The sequence below is a fragment of the Macrobrachium nipponense genome, chromosome 39 (genome assembly GCF_015104395.2).
Source record: "Macrobrachium nipponense isolate FS-2020 chromosome 39, ASM1510439v2, whole genome shotgun sequence".
Classification (NCBI taxonomy): Eukaryota; Metazoa; Arthropoda; class Malacostraca; order Decapoda; family Palaemonidae; genus Macrobrachium; species Macrobrachium nipponense.
In genome coordinates, this window is record NC_061099.1 from 23808649 (window position 1) to 23828868 (window position 20220).

At 36.5% G+C, this 20220-nt stretch overlaps 1 protein-coding gene across 1 annotated transcript in view; it reads right to left on the reverse strand.

Moving 5' to 3' along the window:
- Window positions 1–20220, reverse strand: part of LOC135210214 (uncharacterized) — a 462528-nt gene that overhangs the window by 181181 nt on the left and 261127 nt on the right. The window contains exons 14-21 of the mRNA XM_064243050.1: window positions 19219–19482; window positions 15267–15485; window positions 12184–12516; window positions 10487–11023; window positions 4783–4903; window positions 3993–4113; window positions 2176–2377; window positions 684–965 (exon numbers count right to left, since the gene is read on the reverse strand). Of these exons, the coding sequence (XP_064099120.1) occupies window positions 684–965; window positions 2176–2377; window positions 3993–4113; window positions 4783–4903; window positions 10487–11023; window positions 12184–12516; window positions 15267–15485; window positions 19219–19482 (2079 nt within the window). The remainder of the gene's footprint in view (window positions 1–683; window positions 966–2175; window positions 2378–3992; window positions 4114–4782; window positions 4904–10486; window positions 11024–12183; window positions 12517–15266; window positions 15486–19218; window positions 19483–20220) is intronic.

Genomic DNA, 20220 nt, shown 5'->3' on the forward strand with positions numbered 1-20220 from the left:
CAAAACTGAATAATTCATGTTTGTGTGTGTGATATCTTTATACAAAGAAATACTAAGTGTTATGAGTGGGAGGCCCTTCTGGTTATAGCTGCGGCAGGCCTGAATATCAACTATCATACAGTCAGTCAACCGATGTATTCACTCCCATGTCATAGTCCAAGCCACGATGCACTTCTACAAAAATCTTATGAAATGTGAAATCAAAATGCAGCACTCTTGAAGCATCTCCGACTGCCCTGGTTCTGGGGAGTCAGGTCTTTACGGGCTCCTAACGAGCCAGGGCTTAGGTGACGCACAACCATACCAGGGATAACTCGTGAGCCAGTTCTGGTTGGAATCTGCACTTCGCCACGCATCCATGCATTCAAATATGACTTTTACAGAAATAATGAGAGGTATTGAGAGATATTTACATTAGTGAAAATCAATTTGACTCAGTTTATCATCTAACATACTCTAAAGCAGCTAATGTAATCAACTGGTAAAAGGAAACAAGGTGGGTAACAGTGCAGACAGACTCTTTAAGTAGCTGGAAGATCATCCCTGATATGGAGTGAAAGGATGTGGTTGTTAGATACAAGGGCACAAGGGACCTGCACTGAAGCCACCTACATCCCCAAGTCCATACAATTTAATAACCCATATTAGAGCAATGTCAGGAGAGTGCAGAGGTCAAGACGTACTGGAGGCGCCGTGCTGGGGAGGGTTCTGCAGCCCTGGGGCTAGCTTCGACAGGCTTGCAAGTTGTCCCGTGGGGTTGAAAGAGCTGAGGGGGTTGAGCATCCCCTTCATCTGTCCCGGCTGGGGTATCACTGGACCCTTAGGGATGAGTGCTTGTGCGGCTGACCCTGTGGACCCCAGCACGGTCGACACCAATGTAGGTGCCCCATTTTTATCGCCTGGCCCAAAAAGTCCTTGAACACCTTTGAAGATGTTTTTAACAAACTTTACAGGTGCTGCTGAATCTGCGAGAAAACCGAGACCATCATGATGCCAAGTGGGCTAGGCATAGCGAGACTACGGCTTCCCAACACTAGGTCTCTATCTAGCCTAGGACTATGCTCTTCCATCCACACCTCACCCAGAACTAAGATGGGTGGGGGGATGAAGAATTACTCTAGCTCTGTCATTAAGCTGGCTAGGTGAGGTAGCCCCAAGTGTAGGCTACAACTAGGGAAGCCAGGAATAGGTGGTGTTGTAGGCAGCAGAGATGCAAGACCCTGCATGGTGGCCAGGCTGTGTGGCAGGGCAGTGCTGATGTGCCTAGTGACTGTTAAGTCTAGTGGGGTGGTGTGGTGAAGCCAATCTTGTTTTAGCAGGTGCATGTTTGACTAGGAATGGGGCAATGCTATCTGCTGGACTTAACTCATACCCTTGCTTAAAAGGGCAAAGGTAGAAGGTACCAGCTAAAACTCTGAAACACTTCAAACATCCATGTTTCACAGGCAAAATGCTGTGCATCATTACTGAAAGGCTTCTAAACACAGAAATGATCTTTTACCCAATCTTTTAGTAAACCCGGCATGGTACATGGATACTTGAAGGAGTTTCATAAAGATCTATGCCAAGGGGTCAGAGGGGGAGGGACATGAAGAAGGGATACAGATATAGGAAACTGGATGATTAACTACCAAATACAGCCAAGACACCTAGAGAAGATTTTAAGGAAGGACGCTGCAGGAGTACATGGCTAAGACAAAAGAAATTTGGCAGAATAAACTAGATCTCAACTTTAAAAACTAATCAGCCATTTCAAAAATAACGCAATGTTTAGTATCACTATAGTAAGGTTGACTATTTTTGAGGTATACAGTTATTCCAGTTTACTCTAAAAGAAGACATAACTCTACAAATCAATGAATTAAAAGTAAACATAACTTCATGTGTTACAATCCTTCTTAAGAATCAGACCCTTAAAACAATAACTGCAGTTGCCACCTGAGATTAACAATATAACATTAAATGAATCAATTTTGAGTATACATATAAGCAAAGTTAACAATCCTAGTTATGTTAAATGAAACATCCAAATCAAATTTTTAAAGCCTTTGGTATGGAAGAATACAAAATAAACCAGTGTAAGTCTAGATAATTAAGCAATATCAAGAGAGTAACAATGAGCCCACATATAAGAATTCAAAGTTTGACAATTATTCCCCAACAGGGCATCCATACCTATCATTATCTGAGATTCATCTTGAGATATGAAGTCCAAATCCTGAGGAACAGAGGTTGACATGGATTCATCACCATCCCGTAAGCCCATGACTACAGATTGGTGGAACTCTATCAAGTCTTCCCCAACTAGCTTTTCTACAAAGTTGGAAGGGACCAGCCCTCTTCGTCCGTCTAGCAGTTCTCCATCGAAAAAACCATCCTATAGGAAATAAAAATTAATTAAAAATGACTATCTTACATCAGCAAGCACCAATATACTTCATCCAATTTGAGTAAATCATTCATCACATGCCAAAACATATTGATCCTCAAATATGTTTAAGCTATATGTATAGCAGAAAATTTCAAAAAATACTAAAAGTAAGAACCTCCATGTTTTTCCAGGGCTTGTAAGGGAAGCAGAAAAAGGGGTTAGAGAAACGAGGGGAAACCTACATTAAGAAGGATGAGGTTTAAGTGATTTAATGTTTAGGGGAAAATAGAGATGCCTTGTAGTTGAGGTAGTATTTCTAAAAAATGTCTACTTGAATGAATCTTTCTCAAAGCAGTTTCTTGATACTTAATGTCCAATGGCTAGATCAAGAAGGAAATAATGAAAAACTATGACTGTTAACCAGTGTCTACATGAACACCTTTTACAAAATGGGCAATATAAACACCTACGTCAGTTACAGAAATTAAATAAATGTACTACAGTGCTATACTATACTATTGATCTGGAAGAATCACAGTCCTGTATTACAAAACCAGAATTGTGCACTTCATCCAAATAATCAAAATTTCCGAAGAAAAACTACATACAGTACAAAAATGTCTAATATTGCCTACAAAATAAATACATAATATGTAATGAATTAGAAGTTACTTTTTTCAAATCCTGATGTAATTTTGGTAGCACTATTGTCATACATCAAATTTTGTGGTACAGTATATGATAATGCTTAGTGTAAATGACCACTGAGCTATAATTCTCACCTTTACAAAATAATTCAGTAGAATATTTTATAGGGGCAAACTTTATCTCACAATACATATTCCTTTTAATCATCACTCAGTATTTAAGCATGTTACTTATTTTTTTATAGTTTTCTCAAGAGGAAGAACTTGAGCATGAAAAATAAATTATGTATGAATCGAAAGTTTACTGTAGAAATTTACACATACCACCGTTTACTTTATAAAATAACCTGTATACTGATTGAACTACTATGTGCATTCCTTTATGCTTTGCCTCGACGAGATTAAACTCATTACCTCATAACATTCCATATGTATTTTAAGTATCAAGAATGTTGCTCTTAAATCCACTACAAAAACAAATAGAAAAATAATTTACTAATTACTATATCACAACTCATTTGTTTATCTCATACTCTGTAGTTATGTCTTCATCACTACATGTGTACAAATCAAGATTCAAGGTCAGTCTACAAAAAAAAGAGCGATTTGCAGTTTCTATGAAATTGAAAAGGTTGAGGAGAGACTACTGTAGAATGCTGCTCTACAGCTAAATTGAGTGACAACAATTTCTGTTCACCCAGTTCAAAGGAAAATTAGGAATTAGAAACCTTGAAAGACTACTCAAAAACTAAAGAGATGGATGAAAGAAGAGAGTCCAGGGCTCTCCAAAAGCATATCAGTCCAGATCACAACCCTGAGAACTCAAATGTTCAAATTGTAATTTACAAATGTCTTGTTTAGGTGGCGAGTCAAATTGATGACTCAGGTTGAAACGTCATTGTGAAATGGACCTCACTGAGGAGAAGATATGCTTATGAAGAGTCAGGATGCCGAGGTCAACCTGAGGTTCTCACAATGGTTCTTGGGGCTACCTCGTCCATGGCGCCCCACACTAAAACGTAGTCCCCTGCGTTCACTGCCAGCTCCGCCTCAGGATTCTCGTTGGGAGAGTGTTGGAAAGGGTCGTAAGAATATCTGGGAAAGACGAAAGAGAACGAAGGTATCCTTGGTGAGTTTGGTAGCAAAGCACTGTAACATATGAACGATACATTTTTTCCAATGGCACATAACATAAATTTTAGAACAAAAATCATGGGCCTATGTGCCTGGCTCTACATTATTCAAAACGAAACAAGATGAACTAAAATACAGTTATGTTTAGTGAGGATTTGGTAGCCAATAACTATATCATATCAATGGTATACAGTTTCCGATGGCACATAAGAATTAACATAAATTTTCAAGATAAAATTTCATGCGTTTGGCTCTAAACTATTTAAAAGAAAACAAAATTAACTGCCACAATAATACATACTTGGGCAGCCTTAAACTCTGAGAAAAAGCATGGGATTGTGGTGAGACAAGTAGGATCTATTTATAAAAAATTATATTTTATAGACTAAACCCTCAGAATTGTAGACGTCCCAACATCAATAGCCTTACAGATGACATTCTTAAACTTCTAATCATTGCTATGAAAAAATATCAGCTACAGAGCCATAAAATAATTGTTTACTCTTGTAACAAACATGAACTGCATCATGCCAATTTAGTTTCAATGCTCATCAAAAATTTTCATCTTTTAACAGTTACTAAACAAGTTTAGTACATTTACTGAATACGTTTAGTAAGCTTAGCTCTCACCTGGCTATATACACATGGCATCGACCCTTCCCTGGGATTTCTAAGACGTCTAAAATTCTATTATCAGTTTCGAAAGGTGGCATCATTACTCCTGGGATGTTGCCATTAACAAGATTCTTATCTGGAAGTCATAAAAAGAGAGTTAGACGATGCACACTACATATTAAATGAATTTGATGTAGACAGATTATGCAAAGGGACTCCTATGCACAATGAAGCTCATCAAATGTACATTCTCGTAAAATTTGGATACTTTCTTACACTTTTACTTTCCTTGTAAGCCAAGACTGCAAAGGTATCCAAAAATAGTTAAGAGTGAATAGCATGAACGAAATAGTGTTCTAAAACTGGCTATAAATTGTGATGAAAGATTTTTCTTTATTTCCAACTAAAGTTAAGATAAGGAAACATATAGCAGCACTTGCAAATCTTTGGAGAGAAAGTAGATGCACAGTATGGATATCAGCTTGGCAGTAATACCCAATCTTTCGAGGATAAAACCTGGCAGTTTCCAATATTGAAAAAAATCATTAAACAGTGTGACTGAGCATCTGTCCCAAACAGAAAATTATAACACTGTACAACACACAAGTTAAGATTTAGTAAAAGACTGGAGGCAGATTTAGCCTCTATTTGTAATTCAGAATGGCTACAAACATTAACTCTCGGTACAGTGATCTTAAATTACGTAAATTAAAATCAAGTACGTACTGTGCTATCACACACACACACACACATACACACACACACACACGCACACACACACACACACACACACACACACATATATATATATATATATATATATATATATGTATATATATATATATATATATATATATATATATATATATATATATATATATATATATATGGGGATACAATCCACAATAAAGTAAAATCCTCTTGTAGTTTAAAATATATATCTTTAGTACAGGATTAAAGCTTTTGACCATCAACTGTGGTCTTGCATATATATATATATATATATATATATATATATATATATATATATATATATATATATATATATATATATATATATATATATATAAGCTGTTTATGTCCTCTCAAGGATTAATCCCAAAGCAAGTGGTAATCCTTTTTATTACTGGAGTTCAGAACAAGAAATTCTAACTCTATACAAAGAGGGATGAGAAAGACAGTACTGCTTTTGAAAGGTTTGCAAAGTTCAGCATAAAATGAACAAACAGATTCACAACTCGCAAAAGGTTTTAGTTTTCCTAGGTCTTGGTTTGTCATTATTTCTAAAAAGTGATAGTATTATTCATCTTTCAAGTCAAATTTCCCACTCAGAATAAATTTACAGCTTTATCATTCATTTTGGAAAAAAGTAAGAGAAGTACACACAAATCCTATGAAAATTTTTTTTATTGTGCATAATAAATAGTTTAACTTTTCATAAGAAAGTAAAAAACATTAAATGCAACATAAACCATGTTTCATTTTGTACTTATGATTACATCTGGGCTTATGAGATGTGAGCTGTATATGCAGTATGAGGAACATAACCTCAACATAAATACATAGCAAGCCTGTGGTACTGAAAGATGTGTCAATTGATCTACTCCGAAAGAAAATATTTTAACAAGAAAGTTCCATCTGAAATTAACAGAATAATTTCTTCAGACTCTTCAAAATCTGAAGTAATATATACATAGTTAGATCTATAACTGACTTTACTAAGCTCTCACTCGAACAAAAATGATATGAAATAATTTTAACAAATGCACATAGAACATTCTCATTTCCTGAAGACCAAACACAATTTACTGTTAAACAGAACTTTCTGGTCATAGCATAAGCTTAATGCATGTATTGGAAATATAGAAAAATAATCAATGCAAAAATTGTGATAAAAATGGTAAAAGAGATTCCTCAGTTAGCCTTCACAAAGTGAATAGCATTCTGGTTTAGTATAAATAATTTACACATAAGAACCAAACAGTACTCTTAAAATCAGCAAATGTTTATGCTGTCATCTGCTGAAAAATGACTATGGTAGATATCCTATTAATGAATTTAAAGTAATTTAAAGTAATCTTTGTTACAAATCAAGCATGAAAAAAATATACAACTTTATACTGAAGGTAGTCGATTCTTTTTGGAACATCCACAAATAATAAATGGATGAACCAGTAAAGTTCAGATTTCTCAATTAAGAAACAAATTAGAGGTTTAATAAAAGCAAACTTTATTCTTCACCATAAATGACCTTCCACTGAGGAATTATTTTGTAAAAGTGAATTGGCAGTAGTATACCTCAACTATATAAAAAGAACAGTAGGTAACTTCAACAACAAAAATAATAGCATTCATGAACTACGTATTTCTAAAAGGTTGGGAATGCCATGAAAACATTGTGCCATTTTTTTTCTTCTTTTGTGCTGTGCTGACTCTCATTATATAAAAATGTCTTTTATAACTTTAGAAATGCACAAAATACAGTCAGTCATTGCTATAAGAAATTATCAAGAACAATTACAATGCTGCAACCGTTCAAAATAGGATAAAAGCCCTCAGAATTTACTTTTGTTTTCAATAATATCTCCTTATTTTCAATAATATCTCCATGCATAATACATTTATAATATACTACCAACTTTTAATAAATTTTCTTTATGCAGAATTAATTGACAAATATAAAAATCATATCTTCAAAACATTTCATCTATTTGACTCCCTAATTGCAAACTGACATTCAGGGTAACATAGAATCATCAATGTCCAAGGAATTATGGGGGAATAAATTGGAATCAGAATTCGTTCAGAAATTAAAATACTTCCGATATTAACAACACAGTACTATTGCTTCCTGGACATGAATAAGATTCCCAAACTTCAGTTCTACTAGAAGGATGATGACTTGTTATAATTTCTAGAGGGTCATGTAAACCCCTGAATGTTACTGGAAATTAAAACGCAAGACGTTTGGAAAAAGAAACTTAAAAGTAATGAATAAAAACTAAATTATTCTGCTTACTAATCAAGCATTTCCACAAGCAATCAGTTACTTACCATGGGAGCATCAAGCGTACAGAAATAAAACGGTATACAAATTGAAAACATACAACTACATTATGAGAGACGCATGAACATGGAAATATATTTATGAAGAATACATCACTGATGCAAATCAAGACTGTTGCTCGTGCTAACACAAATCTCTGAAACCATTCAGACATGCTGCTTTACATGAAGGTGGGAAAATTTTAAATGGACTGTCAGGTGCAACTAAATAAAATGAAGGGCCAATATCAATATCTAAATTGTGACATTTATTCCAGGAAACTGTTTCCACAGCTCGAGTAAAGATGCAAAACTTCATACAAAACTGATGACTGTGAAAATGTCAACTTACCAACTGCACTCTTGAAAACTATTAATACTTTGTCTTATCAGTGGTATACTTCAGTATCCTCTATGATAATATATTCCTATTAGTACTTGTTTACATAGGCATGTGATGAACAGCATTTGTAGAGCTCTAAATAAAACTACAATTTATCAATTTTTAACATTAACATCATAAAAGTTATAATATACCTGATGTGTCAGAATCCTTTTCACTGCATTACAAAGAAAAAGGTCTTGCTTTTTACAGGAAATAAAACTACATAAAAAAACTGGAAAAGCAGACTTTGTTAGGCCTCAGCAAACCTGGGTTTCCACCTCGGCATGGTGATACTGAATTTTTGTGGTTCCCCCTAGTGACTTGCGTCTGTTTGGGCATAGTGGACCTCCCCAAGGTGGATTAGAAGTGGCTCAAAGAACTTCCATCACATTTCCCAATGAAGTAGCATCTCATGACAGTGGATCAGACCAGTTCTGTATCCAGTAACCAAAGCCCAAACTCAGCAAAGTGAAGAGGGTTGTGGAGACTTCAACTTGAGGAAATTAGTTTTGGGATTTACTTGAAGAACTTCAGGAAACTGGCACCCAAGAAAATGTAAGGAGCTTTTTGAACACAGGCACACAGCCATTTGTTAAAACTGATAGATAGGTAAATAGGTAAGTATTGTAAAAGAGATATGTAATTGGGAAAGGGAATTTTTTAATAAGAAGGAAGACAGAAATATGCAAAAGAAAACACAAAGATAAAGCTAGATATTCAGAACTCTTTTGGAACTGTTAAGTCTTTTCTAAATAGTAATTCACGCATTTTATGATTAATGGGTTGTAATAGAATTTTTTTTATAAAAAGCAAAAACATGCTCATACAAAGCCATTAGGTAAAAAGGATTCTGCCTTTCCCCTATTCCTGCAATCAATACAGATATGAGTACTGTAGCTGTAGAAGGGTGGCCAGACTGAGGCTGCATTCTTTTCTGGATGATTGTTGGATTGGGATAAATTCTGCATGGAATAAGGCATCTTATGATTAATAGGTTAGCATGAAAAACATGTTTTATGACTTGCCAAAATATTTCATAATCTAGGCCCTTTCGCTTTATTCTAAGTCCAAACCATAAGCTGTGAAATTTCCATACTGAGGATACCATTGACACTAGGACCACCTTTCCTCAAAGATGGCACTGCTTTTACTTGATATGGTCTAACTGAGACCATTTTTTCAGTTATAATATAGTTCATTTCCTGACAGCAGTCAAATATCCCTCATTTCATCGTTTTACAAACAGTTATGCAATATCTGATTAATGCTGACCATTTACTGAGAATATAGTGCACCCATTTTCAAAGCTAATGTTAATTACCCAATTTTCAAGTACTACAATCAAACAAAACAGGTTAGATTGACACGAGGCTTAGCCAGCCTCAGATTTACATTGAGTACCACTGGAGAGCTTTATGTGAAGACAGTTTCCTTTCAGTAGTGTACACTTTGGAAAAACGAGACCGTTAAAAATTCACAAGACAGAATCTGAGAACTATCTCAGAGTCCTTTCTTACCAGCAAGATATTTTGATCTTAAAGGCTACAAAGTAATGTATAAAAGACATAATGAACAAATTTAGCTGTATAGTGAACAACAAAGGGGTTGTGAAAGTACCATAACATTACAAGCTGCATTAAAAAGTTATATCCATGTTCTGATGCTTAAGCTTCAATTTACAATGACTTACTGTCATGTTCAAAGCAATGTATCTTGAGAATAGTGATTTCCAGCTGCTTTTGATACAAGGTGCAAATGAAATACAAGGAAGGTACGAAATTCACGCCCTTTTTCAGAGACCGTAGTTTAAGATAGGTACTAAAACATGATATTTTATGGATTCTTGTTTCAAAAATTTATGAAGGTTCTACAAAAAAATTCTATGAAACTACTAGAAAATGGCCAAAGCCACAACGACAGTGCAATTATAAAACTAAAATTCTGAGCAAACTTTGAACAGGAAAACCTAAAACATAAGGTATGACAATTCTCTATGGCAAGCAAGACTGTTACTTTCTAGATAGGCAAGTTCATTTTGTAAACAAAAAAATGAGTTTAGCAACATCTTGCGTAAACTAAACTCAGCAGCTCACACTACCTATAAAGCAACAGCTTCTTAACAGAGACCGTGGAAAAAAACTTGCAAAAAATGATAAAAAAAAAAAAAAAAAAAACGGAGTCTACTACAAATATGGGAAAAGAGAACTACATTAATAAGAAGCTTGTCAGAATGACTAATCGTAAACATCCAGAGTACTAAATCTCTACAGTGAGGAATAACGTTCGTACCATCCTTGTCATAGCTTGTAGTAATGATGGTAGGTAGAGGTGTAACACTTGTAAACACAGGGTTGCTAATCCCACCTCCTAATAGTCCTGTTCCAGTTCCAGCTACACCCACACCACTGAAGGCGAGAGGGTTTGTGCTATGGAGGCTCGTCACCCCTGACATGCCGCTGGTGCCCCCTATCAAAGATGTCCCGGTCAAAGAGTTCATAGACGGTAATCCTCCCATGCCGTGAGTAGCACCTGTGGCCAGGTTAAGGCTCGTCGTGTCAGATAGGTTATGATCCATTAGGCCGAGTGGATGGGTTCCTAAAGGGTTACTGCCCATGGTATTACCCAAAGGGTTCATGATAGGATTAGAGAGATCCATAGCAGGAACAGTGTTGGTAATAGCATGGCCTGTCAGTCCCCCCATTCCAGTTGAACTCATGACAAATGTCGTGGGAGTCATTCCAGCCATGTTTCGACTATTGATATTAAGGGAGGGGATCACATCAGTTGTTTTGAAGGAACTTGCTCCAGTAGAAGTAGATGATAGTCCTGTCGAGAAGAAATACAACGCCACAGCATCAACTATCCGCCTATGGCATCCTCCATTTCCAAAATTATCTGGAGATGTCTCAAAAATATCACCAATTATTCATACATTTAATAGATTTGTTGTTAAGGTTAACTGATGATAAACTTTGTACCCATGCAACTGAGGTCTGATCATGCACATAGCAATGCTAGACCTTGCTGGGGTTATGATGGCTCATGCGAGATTCGGAATGTTAAGTTTGGAAACACTCCCAACACGTCTTAAACGGGTAGAAAAATGACGCTAAAAATCATTGCATCTATGAGGCCATTATTTATTTTCAGCCTCCAGTATATGGGTACCACCACTATAATCTGTCCAATTCTCAACACATTTTCAAAAACGTAATAAAAATGTTAGTGTACATAGTTAAAAAACAAAGATAATCTGACTACAAGAATTTAGGCCACAACCTACAAATATACAACATCCATATGTACACTAAACGCTAAGACAAGCGATAACTAAGATGGTTCTGAATTTCTTTCTCACCAGTCTCAAAAATCAGATGAAAGTTGTTGTGGCCTACGTTCAAAAAATACGAACAAAACTGCTGACCGGATGATGACGAATACGGAAGCAGCCAGGGAACGAGCAGAAAAATAGATGGCCCGCGCTAAATCTACTCTGCAGGTTTGTAAAGCAACAACGCCATAAATTCTCATTCTAGAGATCTCAGGTTTTCTAATACATATATATCTTCAATTGTAATCATCGCTTTGTAGCTAACGGTTTGAGTTGTGGGGTAAGCATGGGAAGTACAGCCGAGGATATCTGAACTAGACCTCACAGGTAACTCATCTTTAAGAAGAGATACTTGTACAAAGAGAAACTCAAGTGTACAAACATAAAACTACTCAACATAAACACTTCAAATTCTTTGGCACAAGCAGCTTTCTTAAAGCACTAAGTGCATCATGAGGTCCAGCTCCTATGTCCAAGGAAGGTACCATTACATCTCTTACGGTGCTGTTGGTTTTACGAACCCAGCCTACAGAAGGTGCAGGAGCGGGCCTCCCATGCCCACAACTGATTCTACAGGGCCACAAGAGACCCGCCTCTCATAGCTACCAGCAGCAGCTAGAGTAGCAGCTCCAGTAGCAGCTAAATCGCCACTTACTGTTCTGCTCCCCGAAGCGAGCAAAGTGAGGCTTCGGCACAGTCAGAAAATTTTTGATACGGGACATAGTGGAGATGGAGTTGGATGTGGTGCCGACTTGGTGTTGGCGAGGATGATGTGGTGAAGGGTGTTGGGGAAGCACCCGTGTCCGAGAGCTGTGTTGCTGCCCTCGTACGCCCTGCTGCTGGTGCTGCTGATGATGACGACCCGGGGGGTGATGGGATGAGCGTGTCCCATGAGAGTGACTCGCCTTGCTAAGGCCCTGGTGACCTGATTCATGGCTCTGATGACCTGATCCAAGGCTCTGGTGACCTGATCTATGCCCTCCGTGACCTGCAGATAGATGATCACCTGAGCCGTGGCGCCGATGACCTGAGCCATGACGCGGGTAACCTGAACTACGGTTATGACTAAGCAGATTTGAAGGGATATGGGACCCGCTCAAAAGCACCCCCTGCGTCAACCCATCCACGAACTGCACATGTTTCACATGGGGACCTGAAGACACGCGCAGGTCAAAGGTCACTTCCTTACATGTCCAAAAATCAGGTCAATTGCTAACCCTCAAGGATATGCATAAAATTTCAGCTTTGAATTGACTTGGAATAGGTCACAAGCACAAATGACAACTGCTTTGATAAAGATGACATTAATTGCAGTCTAGAATGCATACACAGTACAGTATACCAAGCAAGTGCACTATCAACCTTCTCTGATGCAAAGTTTTGGCTCATTCATCTTCAAAGGCAATTTCCTTTTCTTATATCACAAAGCAATTTTTGGGACCTTGATGTTCTCAGTCCAAAGCAACATAAACTTGCTTGCTTTTACCTTAAATTCTCAAAAATTCAGTTAATGCTACCCAGACAATTACCCTTATAATAAAAGTCTTTTGGGAAACAGTTAAATTTCCCCCCATTTTTGCATTTTATTCTTTACGCAAGTGCTCACAAAAATTACATTTGCTACAGTTGAGCATAAAATGTCTTACCTCAATTTGTATCACAGGAGTGAAAATACGGAAAAAAATAAAATGTTTTAAAAGAAAATTAATATTTGTATTGCAGGATATGGGGGAAAAATTTATCAAACTACAGTATACTGGTAATGTACCAATTGGTAACTTTGTCTACTCAAATCTTAATCTGTAATACTCAATGGGGCTTTGAATTAATGTTACACCCATAAATAGTACACTACTCCAGTAGCAAGGGAAGTTTTGGTAACAAATGAATACACTCTTCAAAACAAAGTTATATATCTGTAAAACAGGTTCTTTACCAGCCAATAGAAAAACTAAACAAATATCTGATTCAAGTGTTAAAGAATCAAATTCTAGTTTGATTTAGCAACGTTAAAAAGTCTTGTTATAACTACATAGTACAGTACTACTAATTTAGCTACAGGGAAAAATAAGTGTATAATGAAATAAAGGAGGGAATGTAAGTACAAAATTGAAGCATCAGTATCACCGAATTTCATTAGACTAATTAAGAGTTCACATGATTTGTGTCACATCAGCAGAAAACCAAAAACCCCAGAAGGTTAATAATTATGGCTAAGTGACTGCTGCATTATCTGCGTTGCTTAAACTAGACATTTTATGTTTTAATTCTTTAAAATTAAAAATTTGAAGTTGCACTCCCATAAAAGTTTCTACTTGTGTTACATCATATATTTACCTCATATTTATATCTCAATGTCACAACTCGATAGATTATAATCACATAAATTATATAGACTTAATGTTCTTTTTAAAATTTCTCGATGAAGTCTGGCATCAGCAATTATCAAAAATATTGTGAATATGAAATCAATAGGGATCTTCAATGTTCTACAACAAAGTTTAAACGGACACCAGATTTAACAACCGTTGCGTCCAGATAGTAAGCGTACTCATGGTATAGCAATTGCATCATAGATTGCCAAAAAAAAAAAAAAAAATACAATACAATAAATACCTGATGTATTATAAACCAGGTGAAACTCCATTGCCCTGATAAGTACTCCACGTACAGTATTTGGAAATAATTTTGTGGAAACTGATCTGCGATTAATGTAATACACTTCTAGCACTGATCTTATATTCTGAATACACATTAGTATGAAATGCTGTAACCACAAGACAACCCAGAATATATAAGTATAATTACTGGAGTTTGTGAAGTTGCGCACTAATTACTTAATTCTAAAGTCATCATTATTTAGTAAGGTCACATTAGAGTGGCTTACGACACATAAATCAAGAATTTTTGGAAGTGAAAATGCATTTCAAATTGAAACAATGGATTCTTATAAAAAAAAATAACTGATAAACAGAGCAGAGATGATTAAAATTGCGAATGTAAAGGGACTGCCTTATCTTTAACACCTCTGTCTTTGCATTTCTACAGAGCAGCATCATCTGATCTGTAACTCAAGTAATTGTTGTCAAATGTATTATTCTTGGGAAATGGACAGCTAAATTTATCACAACATCAATTTAAATCATAATACTTATTATTATGGTTTAAGTGAACATTTTCTGTCAGTTCTTTCGAAATGCAACAAAACAATTCATAACTTCTGCAGCAACAGCACCAGAATTCGCTTCCCTCCTGCTTCGCCGGTTTATGTACTTGGAAGAAAATAAACAAATCATATCAGAAAGTGTAGACGCCGAAGATTTGAATTTGCCTCTACGAGTAAAAGATCCTAGAAACTTTGATGATAAAAGTGAGTTCAAAGAAAGTTGACAACATGGACTTATTGTAAGAGACTTCCCTCATGTGCCCGCGATCTAAAGTTGAATGACGTCACCAACAAATCAGCAATCCTTGAGCGTTTACAACATTCCCGTTGACTATCGCGGATTAAGTGGCCCCTTCTTGGGAGATTTTCTCAAATAACCCAAACAATTGTTTTTTGGAAGGTTATTTAGGAATCATGACCGCACTAAGAAAGACATACTGTACTTCTGTCAAATAGCTTCACACAAATAAACGTTCTTTCACCCTGTGGTTTACAAGAACTTGATCAAACTCCTGGGTCTGAATTCTCATCGTCATGCAGGAGCACAGGTCGGCTACCAGACCCGGACTTACCTATGGTTGAACGAGATTTGTCTAATTCTGCGAGGATCTTGTTGTCCTGCTCTATCTTTGCCATAATCCGGTCGATCTCAGACGACGCATTTTCGACGGTGCCCGAGACAGGGAACGACGAGGAGCCTGTCGTGAGTCCTACGGATCCTGGGGCGACGAGACTCGAGGATGTGGTGTTGGTGTATATACCCGACGATAGGGAGTTGAGGGAGGTAAGACCTAGAGAATATAAAAGTGTGCCATGTGAAATCTGTGAGCAGTAGGGATTGTGCATCCCGACAGTTCAGGCCATGAGGTTCCCTGCTCAAAACTTGGGTCATCACAGGATATACTAAATTCTGTAAGTTCCACAATTACAGGAACTTACATTCCCTTTTAAATACTGTATTGATATACGATAAATAGGTACATTTGCCAATTCCTAGCATACTATACAGGGTAGCCTTGAATCGACTGATTTTTATAATACCTGCCAAGGCACTATCTTCAAAAATGACTGAGTCTTTCTCAATGTCAAATATTCAATTGTTTGGGGAGTGTTAATCATATTTTACAGTATAGCGCACAAAGAAAAAAAAATCGGGCCTTCATATTTAGCACAAAAGCAAAGTACCAACATTACGTATTAGTCAACAATCCTACTTGCCTAAAGTTGGAATAATTTGACAAAGGACACTTCGGGCATCATGAACTTCAAAATGGTGTAATACTGAAGAGTAATCAAATATTTTTTAGAGAATGAAGGGGAGAAGTTCATTATTTATAATCCAGTTACCTTACAACTTGGCATTATAGGCCCGATTGTGTTTTGTCAGATCAAGTCACAATAATTTTACATTAAAATATATTAGTTTCATTAAAAAAACTGTGTTCTCAACACAGGGATACTGTACTAGAATATTCATGGTATCTGCACTGAAAACCAAGGGAACATTTTCTAACTAGTAATCAAGCAAATAGCTTTGTATTAGCAATCAACAGAACCATCTTCAAATTTCGAAAAACTTATGGCTGTCTCAAATACTGATCAAATTATATAGATACAGTAAGCCCTACAAATTAACTACTGTAACTATAAACACATAATTTCATTCTTGTACTCAGACAATCTAGCACACATGCTAATTCTCTTACACAGCTCATGACTATGTAAGTACCATACATGCAGACACAAATATATGCGACTACTTTTATCTTTAAAAAAAATTATGTACAAAGTACAATACAATATCTACATATTCTAGGTAACTTTGAGAATGTTAAAACTAAGAAAAAACACACTTAAATTATATTACTGCAGCAAGAAATCTGAATCTACATCAACAGGGGCATACCACTATACAGTGCTTATGTTTAATGTAAAACTTATCAATAATTGCTCAAACACTACAAAAAGATGCTAGAAATGTTATCATCTTGACTGCCTGCAAGAAATCTTACTTCTCATTTGTCATCTCAGCTTATTTGCATAAATTTAACGGTAAAAGTTGCAGCCCCGTAATAATTCAAACTTTTTTAATACAATGAAAGATGACTCTCAATGCAATTTTGATGAAGCAGTATATGTAGTTCCACATTCCAACAGTGGGTTAAATCTGCTGTATCATCATCAAATTCAATATTCCAAATTAATTGATTTAGATACAGTAAAAACCAACCACTTGCAGAAACAGGTATATTTGATCTGGTCATAGTAACAAGTTTTGGCCGCTTTACAGCCAATTTCATTTCCTACATGAGCAGGGAAGCATCATATTTTAATATTCATACCAGCTTCGTATAATCCGACAATTGTTCTTGCTAATAGGCTGCATTATGTATGGTGTGATAATTTTTCAGAAATACTTTCAACTGTGATCTTATATATAAAATAAACATCCTTTGCTAAGTCTTCAACGGTCAGCTCAAGGTTTGAGTAAGTCTGTACTATTTCAAGGAGTAAGTATCAGCTCTTGTTCAAATTTAATAATAAAAAAACTGTATTCTACCGGCAACTTTTTTTTCCCTCTGAGGAATATCATTCATTGCAAGGACACAAGAGGACAGAACACATCTAACAAATGTTTTAACATAACTAAGAAAATGTTTCTCCTATCATTCAAAGTGGCATACACCTCTTTGAATAATGTGCAAAACACCATTAAATGGTGATCACTAGGGTAACCTAAAATGGGTGGCGATAATGGTGTATCATTTTAATGTTAACCAAAATTGTCAAAAACTGTCACCCTTACCTCTGAAAATAAAAAATGTTTATAAAAAATTCATCAATGGATGATGAAAAACGTTTAACCTTAAACTGGGTCTTGCATACACAGTAAGCCACAAGGTACAGGTACAGTGCACAGGATTTTAATATTTTCTCTGAACGGAAAACTATAATCACTGCAGTGTCTTCCTGATAACTTACCCTCGAAGGTTAAGCTCACTTGATCAAAGAAAACTCACACACCAGTTAGTAACAACTACCAGAAGGATTTGACTAAATGGAAAGAAATTGCCGTTTACGACAGTAACATCTGAGCTAGCTAATAATAATGGAAAAAAATATTCAGAAGGAATGGAGGAACTTTGTTCATACTGAACCTCCCAAAAATGGCAATTTCCTTCCCATAAGTAAAGTGACAATAGTCTAAGTGTTTCGACAAAACTACACAGTAATAGAATTAACTGTCAAAGTTTGTTTATAGGACCAGAGGATATAATGACACAGATGAATTAATGGGGAAAAGTAAAATTTTCTAAAAGCCCACATTTCAGATATGTCATACTGTTTGTTTTCAGCGGAAGCGAAGCCCAAACGATTTCCTTGGAACTTTCCGCATATTCTGAGATATCCGAGAGATACATAGTACTACAGAAATACTGGTTGACTGCACCTTTTTAACTGGGAATTCAAGCCTCCTCAGGAAGGCTCTTGTTCCTCAATCTGGTGTGGCATCTGGCAACAACAGCTGCCCATGAATATAAAATTAAGATGATTTTTTTTATTTGAAATTTCAAATAGCACTGCTTCCATCTTTTGCCTGGCTTGGAACATGGATAGATTGCAAGAAAAATGCTCTATATTAGCATCTTGCATGCGAGATGCTAATATAGAAAAGATAAAACTAAATAACAATGGACTTTTCATGGAGAACGTGCTGTTTGCCCCGATGCTGTATAAACCACCATTTCTATATTCAGTCTGTTGCTTTAGAAAGCACACTGAACTCCCAAAATACTCGTGTTCCAGCTATTAAGCATTTTATCGCTCATACCAAAAACTCATTTATTTATATCTGCGCTAATGATTTCATATGAATTTGTATTATTGTTTTATACTGCCATTTTATCGCCGTATGACAATGATTCCCCGAGGACCATTTCTTAACACAAACCCAAATAAAATAGCTAAAATAAATTGTACTAAATAAAATACTGTTTACAGCATAACACAAACAGCTTCACTAAAGCTCTAAGACTCCTGCCCAACATTTTCTCACAGTTTTAGTTAAATGTCTCCCTACTCTAGTAACTAATAAGGCCAGTGGTGCTAAGATAACACACAGATTATAAGTGCCATGCCATAAGGTTAAATTGTCTCGTGATTATTAAAAAAATTTGTCTCCAGTTCTCTATCAGGAATGAAGCGAATCCCCCACCAAAAAAGATTTCTTTTTTTTTAGGTTTAGATGTGTAGTAGTCTCTCTATAACAATCTACACTTTTACCATAACCACATGCCTTCGATGCTACTAAATCTAATTATTAAACCAGCATCCAAGTGTTGTTGTTGGGGGGGAGGAGGAGGAGGAGGGGGCAGTATGCGTTGGAGGGGGCTATATGCATCACCACCTGGCAGTCAACATCTCAAATGTCCATTTCCATCAACAGCAATTTTGTGCAACTGTGAAAATATATAGATATATATATATATTTTTGGGGCACATATGAATTCGTGGATGACTAACTCTTAAATATCCTCCTTGAGGGGGAGAGGGAAGAGTGAGGGAGAGACCAATGGACACGTTCCTCACAGCATCTCTGACCTGCTTGGCCAGCGAGAGGTGAAGTGGACAAAGGGGGCTGTTGGTGGTGGTGGTGGGCCAAGAGGTAGTCCGGCAGATCGACCAGTCCTATCGCGTCCAGGCCGTGGGGCAGACTCATGCCAATCCCAGGGGCAGGCACTGGAGTCGATCGGGCCGTGCTACCATTGGACAAAATTTGACTGGAATCTGCAAAGAACGGGGGCGGGGGGTGAGCATGCAGTCTGAGACCCGCAGACGAGGTCACGTGATCATGACGAAGCACGTGCAAAAAGAAGAAGAGGAGGAAGAGGAGGAAGAGGTCAGTAGTAGTGGTCGACAAGACAAGGAAGATGCACTGCTTACGAGTTGCACAGGAAGCTTTCTAATCGAGAGTCGTCTTCTAAGTCTTCCATCAGTTTTATATCGAAAAAGGCTCAAGGATTTAGTGATCGTCATTCTAAACTGTGTGCTGTTTAAATACGGAACATGACATTTCACTCAAAAAACATGCTCCTTCTTCCCAAAGGATAGCTACTGTACAAAAATATTTTGTACAGTAACAAAAGAGTTACTCAAAACTAATCACACTATCTTCACGAAATCCTAAAAAATGGAAACTTTCTCCTTTTACTTAAGTGATACTGTACAGAAAATGGCTGCCTATGACACAAGTATGCAATGCATTCTCAGTTAGTAATAAAGCATAAGAAGGTGATATGTGCACTAATTAAGAAATTCAAAAAGAAGTTCAGAATGATTGTCTCAGTCACCATTCATTTAAAATGACAGAAATGCCCAAATCTAATCGAAGTTCTAAAAAGATATCCATTTAATGAAGACCCGTGCAGATTTTATAAACAATTCATTCAAGAGTTTTGGTTAGTATATAATCTCACATTTTGTTCAAGTTATAAAAAAACAACCAGTTGCCTTTGTAAATGACCC